The sequence below is a fragment of the Lactuca virosa genome, chromosome 7, assembly GCF_052849685.1.
Source record: "Lactuca virosa cultivar CGN04683 chromosome 7, Lactuca_virosa_CGN04683_v6, whole genome shotgun sequence".
Classification (NCBI taxonomy): Eukaryota; Viridiplantae; Streptophyta; class Magnoliopsida; order Asterales; family Asteraceae; genus Lactuca; species Lactuca virosa.
This window is the reverse complement of record NC_136432.1, coordinates 50,860,902-50,867,183: the sequence shown is the minus strand read 5'-3', so window position 1 is coordinate 50,867,183 and position 6,282 is coordinate 50,860,902. Positions and strand designations below refer to the sequence as shown.

At 32.6% G+C, this 6,282-nt stretch overlaps 2 protein-coding genes and 1 pseudogene across 2 annotated transcripts; 2 read left to right on the top strand and 1 right to left on the bottom strand.

The window, feature by feature from the left end:
* Nucleotides 1–386: 386 nt before the first annotated feature.
* LOC145125027 (monothiol glutaredoxin-S1 pseudogene) lies at nt 387–778 on the top strand (annotated as a pseudogene).
* A 445-nt stretch (nt 779–1,223) lies between these two features.
* Nucleotides 1,224–2,460, bottom strand: LOC145125026 (cyclic phosphodiesterase-like). The gene is made up of 3 exons (XM_079060518.1): nt 1,952–2,460; nt 1,627–1,681; nt 1,224–1,534 (listed from the first exon to the last, which is right to left on the bottom strand). Exons 1-3 carry the CDS (start codon nt 2,354–2,356, stop codon nt 1,335–1,337), a joined length of 660 nt encoding a protein of 219 aa, XP_078916644.1. The 5' UTR covers nt 2,357–2,460; the 3' UTR covers nt 1,224–1,334.
* Nucleotides 2,461–4,894: 2,434 nt separating this feature from the next.
* Nucleotides 4,895–6,036, top strand: LOC145125897 (oil body-associated protein 2A-like). The gene is made up of 3 exons (XM_079061306.1): nt 4,895–5,306; nt 5,400–5,514; nt 5,599–6,036. Exons 1-3 carry the CDS (start codon nt 4,944–4,946, stop codon nt 5,856–5,858), a joined length of 738 nt encoding a protein of 245 aa, XP_078917432.1. The 5' UTR covers nt 4,895–4,943; the 3' UTR covers nt 5,859–6,036.
* The last annotated feature ends 246 nt before the right edge of the window (nt 6,037–6,282 follow it).

Below are 6,282 nucleotides of genomic sequence, written 5' to 3'. Positions count from 1 at the left end.
TGGATATATGTGAAAAATCATGATATTGTTGATATCCATAAGCTAAGAACACCAACATCATCTACCTAGAAGTCATTCTTTAACCATATCATCTTAAGAATCATATCCTCATCACAAAATTATAAAGCAACCACATATCTCTATGCAATATACACTTGTACGATATGCTCATTTCCATATACTCTATCAATATCTTCTGGTTTTCTAAAGTCAAACCCATAGTATACTCACAATATGCACAACACTATTCAAATATTCAAACTTTTGATTGGATGTTACATGAGACAAGGTTGCAAAATTAATTTCACTCCAAAGAACATATTCCATCATTACAAAAAAATACCCTATAAATAAACCTCAAGATGTCTCAAATTTTAACAAACCCAAATCCCAAAAACATCTTTATAAAAATGACCACAGTGAGGGCTCTGTTATCTGAAAATCCAGCTGTGATTTTTAGCAAAACAACATGTTGTATAAGCCACTCGATCATATCACTCATAAGAAAATTTGGGGCAAATCCTATTATTTATGAGCTTGATGAGCTTGCTAATGGAGATGGAATAGAAGAAGAGTTAATGGAGTTAGGTTGCAGCCCTAGTGTGCCAGCTGTGTTCATAGGGAAGAAGCTTGTTGGAGGTGCTAATGAGATTTATAGTCTCAATTTGGAAAGCAAGCTTAAACCACTACTCATTGATGCTAATGCTATTTGGATGTAGGTTGCAATATTTAATACAGGTGTACCTCATCTATTTACTCGAATATGTTTTTATGTTCTTTTTGCTGTTTTAAATATGGTTTAAATCGGCTAATAATGATGTCAAGTATTGTAACATATACATGGCATATATATATATATATATATATATATATATATATATATATATATATATATATACTTTTGTATTAGCGATAGTTTTGACTTTGAATAAGTTATGCATTTTGTTAACTTTAAATTGTCGTTAAAGTGATATCTTTTGTAACAATAAGCACTAAATGCAATAAATAAAAATCGTACTTTCGTCTTTTTTTTAGATTCTTATTTTCATTGTGCTTTCAACTCTTTCTTGTTAAGGCATTATACTTTGAAAAAAAAACTTATAGCATTGTACCTTTTTTTTTTTAATGAAAGACACTATATTTTTAAAATTCTACTCATTTGGATGACATTGTTATAAATGGGTAGATTTTTTGAAGTACAATGTTTAGAAAAAATGACAATATAAGGAACAAGAAAGTGGAAATTATTCAGAGTAATGGTACAAATATACAAGTTACAAACTTTGTGGAATTGTGATTTGAAATGATTATTAAAGAGCAAACAGTTAAAAGGTTCATTGGAGAGTGATTTCAGTCACCTTCTCCCATGATTTTAGGGTTTTGTCTTCTGTATCTGTTTTGTATAAAGCAAGACGAGATATTGGGAACTTCAAGCTTTTAACACTTTCATCAAGAACATTGGCTTTCTCTTGAGCTCTTTTCTTTTCTTCTTCGGTTAAATCTGCATAAAGGATGCTCAAATGTGGCATATAAGCTGAAAATGTAACAAGAATAATTGTTCATCAGCAAAAGAGGAAAGTGTCAGAATCAAAAAACTAATTAACTTAAAGATGGAAGAGGACTCACGAGTTGAACTCTTGTAGCCAAAATGATTCCAGCAGTGTGCACCAGTCTCCATGACCTGAAATAATGAATCTCATAACATGAATATGTTCTGGGAAATGGATATGAAACTGAAACCATTGTTATGGTGGATTCACTATATTGTTTGATTTCTGAGAATTGAAGGTGAAGACTTTCAGATTTCAGATTTGATCTGTGATCTTTTGAGCAGAGCAACTGTTATGATGGCTTCACTTATTGGATTACATGATCATATCCATGAAAATTTCAAATCTGAAACAATTCATTTGAACCTAAAAAGTCGTATATGAATCCAATTCGAAATTACCTCAGTCGTGGGATGAAGCAACAAAAACACACACTGATAGAAGAAAGTTCCCGTCGCAACCTTCTCAACGGTGGCGTTATAAGCTTTCAAACCCTCACAAGCCTTCTTGAGTTTGTCACGCGCCTCCTCCTCCGTCAAGCTGATAGCTCCGACAACAGTCACATGCGGCTCAAACTCAGGTCCTCCGAACTCCGATCGCAGACCGACCATCAGTTTCTTCAGCCTCTCTGTTACATCTTCCGGCGGAAGCGCCCATACCGAATAAACATCCTTCTTGGGCTGCTGTGCTGCTTCACCGACTTGTACATCCATGGAAATCGAAATGAAGAAGAGAGTCAAACCTAGGATTCCGAGCAGAGAGAGAAACCTAATCAGAATAAGGCGAAATCTCGGAGAGACGAACATTCATGCGAAAGTCTGTGATTGGGAATCGGGAAGAAGATGCCATTTTTATGCATTTCTTATAATTGATTCAGTTTTAGGGTTTGAATTCGGAAATAATTGATTAAGGAGTTGATAAAAGTGTTTAAGAATTAAGACTTCTATAAGTTTTGGGGATGTAGACTTTGGTCTAAAAGTATTAGCCCACATTCATTTTAAGTACCTGATAATAAAATCATTTCAAATTGCAATACAGAAGTGACATTGAGAAATCAAGAAAATTATAGTAAAAAATTAGTTACAGCAAATATGTAAAATGTTAGGGGTGTTTGGGATTACTTTTTGAGTTTAAAAGTTCTTTTATTTGAGTTTAGCTTTTAACGATACAAAAGCCAAAAATTGTTTTTAAAAAGTGTTTGGGTTGTATTTATTGACTTTTGAGTGTAATTTAGCTTCAAACGTCTAAAAGTCACAAAAAGTCATACTTTCCTGACTTTTGAAAACCCATATTTTTCTTCTTTACAAAAATTATTTTGAAAAAAACTTTTGTATCTTCCAAACATTTTTTTGACTTTTTTTGAAAAAGTTAAAAGACAAAAGTCATTTAAAAAGTAATCCCAAACACCCTCTTAGAACTCAATGGGGGAAGCCTCATTTGTAATCTTTATGTTTTTTTAGGGAATAAATAAAATAAGGGAAATATGTAAAAGAAAATGAGTGCTTATATTGTTCTTTTATGTAAACAGGAAAAAAAATAAATAAGGCAAATATAATAGCAATCAACTTCCATTTCTGTTGTTCTTTGTGTGTACAAACTTACATTACAACTATTATTTTATTTTTATTTACTGTTATAGAGATCATTTATGTAAATTTAGCGTGATTATTCATAATTATTGCCATTTTCTTTCAAAGTATAATATTATAACTGGGTATCCATCACCTGTCAATGTAATTTATAAATATGTGTCTGATTTTCTATGTATGAGTGTGTTTATTTGTGTTTTTTCTAGCTTTTTCGATAAAAATAAATGAACATTTTCCTAATTATAGCAATGAACTCTCTAAGTATAATGTTACAACTGGGAATTCATCATCTGATTTTCTTGTGCTGGTTTGAATAGTAAGCAAAACAAGCATCAAATTCTTTTTGGAAGTTTTTGTTAAACAAGGATCTCAATTATAACAATGTACTTTCAAAATACAATGCTATAATAGAGAATCGATCATCTTTTAATGTAATTTTCTCAATATTTGTGTGCTTATATGTATACATATGTATTTATATTTGTTTTTGTGGCTTTTGTTTCTATTAGTTTACTTTAATTTAGTGTTACACGGATCATTTATGTAAATTTAGTGTGTTTATATCCTGTACCATGGACCATTTATATAAGGATATATGACTTATCAGGGTAATTACTTTTTTGTTTTGTTCATATTTGGGTAATTTTTTTTTATACATCTAGGTAACAAACTTGTTGAAAGTGTTCCAATATGACTATTATGACCGATTGTAGCAAGTTACAGCCAGTCATATGTAAATATTTCCAACAAGTTCTTTACGTAGATATATACAAAAAAAAGTTAACCAAATATGAACAAAACGAAAATGTAATTCAACTGATAATTCAATTTCATTTCTTTTTTATTTTACCTTCTAATTTTAATTTGGCTAATTTTAAAATTAGTAAATAAATAACTATAAAATGACGATGTGTTTTTTATAACCTTAATGTGTTTATGTTTGGTAGATAGATTAAAAATCCAGATATAACTACCAATACTTTATAATTTCTACATATCTTGCTACTAATTAATATATATATATATATATATATATATATATAACTACCAATACTTTATAATTTCTACATATCTTGCTACTAATATATATATATATATATATATATATATATATATATATATATATATATATATATATATATATATATATATATTCCCGTGCCAAAGAAAGTTTTAACTTTCTTATTTTGTCCACAAATTTTGATAGCTTTCATACTTTTGCTCAAATTGTTTAAAGTTATTAGTTTTTGACTTTTTGGGTTTTGCCACACTTTTGTAGCTTTTTCCAAAATTGCCCCCTTTGTTTTTTTTTACTTTGCCATCAATTTTCAAACTCCTTAACTTTGATCACATTTCTTGCTATTTTATCCATTTTGTCAATTCAAAAGTCAATTAACGTCAAAACACTATTCATCCCATGCGGAAACCCTATTCATCCCATGCGGAGTATGGGGCTTCTTCTGGTTTGAATTAATTTACCATAGAAGAAAAAATCAAATAAAAGGTATCAATTAGACAATTACTATAAATAGCAACTTTGACTTGGACCAGCCAGATGATTATCCAAATTCAAACGTCTAGGAAAACACCACATGCACACCATTACAATCTACAAGTGTCCCAAGACCACCACCACCTGGCACTCACCCTCCACCTTCCAATCTCACTCGCCACCTCACCTCACACCCCCTCCACCTCATACTCCTTATTAAATCCACCATCATCATCGTTATCTCAACCTCATACTGTCATACACCTTCAACAAAACGTAACAAAGTTACGTTACCCTCTTCCTCGATCCCCCATGGCTTACACTCAACCAACAAACGGTGCCGGCGTCGAGAAAAATGGCATCCCGCCGGGAAAGCCAATGTCAATAGGGACACATATGTTGGACAAAGGAGCTAAGATGCTGCAGTCGTTGAAACCCATAAAGCAGATGAGTCAACATGCATGCACTTTTGCTTTATACAGCCAAGACATGTCTCGACAGATCGAGACTCACCATTACATCACACGAATCAACCAGGATTTCCTCCAGTGCGTCGTTTATGACTCCGACGACTCCTCCGGCAGACTCATAGGGGTGGAATATATAGTCTCTGATCGTATTTTTGATACTTTGTCACCCAATGAACAGAAACTATGGCACTCTCATGCTTATGAGGTATGTGATCAATATGTAATGATCATGATCATGTCGATCTATTCTAACAAAATAAAGATTGTTTTTTTTTTTCTTATTATATGAAATATGAAGATACAATCAGGGCTTCTAGTGCACCCACGAATCCCAGAAATGGTTGCCAAACCGGAGCTCGAAAACATGGCCAAAACTTATGGGAAGTTTTGGTGCACGTGGCAAACCGATAGAGGTGAAGTTAATAATCAATAAACTTTCTTAAAAATTTCAGGTGATTAATTTTTGTTGTATTGAAGTTTGGATGGTTGATTTGAAGGTGATAAGCTGCCGATTGGGCCACCGTCGCTAATGATGTCACCACAGGAGGAGGAGGAGATTACCATGGTTAAGCCGGAGTTGGTGGAAAAGAGAGATGATAAGTATAACATATCTACTGCTGCTATTCGGGGTTCGAGAACTGATATCATGGGGCCCGGTAAGTTGAATCCCATGGCAGATTACTGGAGAGAGCATAAGAAGTGTTTTGGTATCGATGTCGAAAGTGCAGAGATGAAGAAGTTGACAACGTTTCCATAAGTTTTAAGTTGTAGTATTTTGGCATATATGATGTGTATATATGAATTTCTGGAATGAGTTGCTGTATGTGGGGTTGTCCTTAACTCCTTATACAGTGAAAGGAATTTCAGACGCAATAAATTCGAATAAATTAACACTTTGTGTGTTAAAAACTTGTAGGTAGTCGATGGTACGTATATAGAACACATATTTGATCGTTCCAAGAGTTTCTATGTTCGGTATTTTTTTTTTTTCGTTTGACAATATTGAGATGCTCGACAAATTCGGTTTTATGGGATTTGTTTGTAAAATGCATTGAATAAATTTGTTTTCATCGGGGTTTGGCGGAAATGTGTCATTTAGCATAAGTTGAGGGTTTAGTTTGAGGATTAAAAGTCTCGAAACAAGTAGAGTACGTCCCGTTTGATATTGATAGTAAAATGCT

Coding starts and splice junctions, on each gene's coding strand:
- LOC145125026 (XM_079060518.1), bottom strand. CDS start 2,356: ATGTTCGTCTCTCCGAGATTTCGCCTTATTCTGATTAGGTTTCTCTCT. Junction 1,682..1,951: donor TGCTTCATCCCACGACTGAG/GTAATTTCGAAT, acceptor TCATTATTTCAG/GTCATGGAGACTGGTGCACA. Junction 1,535..1,626: donor TGGCTACAAGAGTTCAACTC/GTGAGTCCTCTT, acceptor TTACATTTTCAG/CTTATATGCCACATTTGAGC.
- LOC145125897 (XM_079061306.1), top strand. CDS start 4,944: ATGGCTTACACTCAACCAACAAACGGTGCCGGCGTCGAGAAAAATGGC. Junction 5,307..5,399: donor GGCACTCTCATGCTTATGAG/GTATGTGATCAA, acceptor TGAAATATGAAG/ATACAATCAGGGCTTCTAGT. Junction 5,515..5,598: donor CACGTGGCAAACCGATAGAG/GTGAAGTTAATA, acceptor GTTGATTTGAAG/GTGATAAGCTGCCGATTGGG.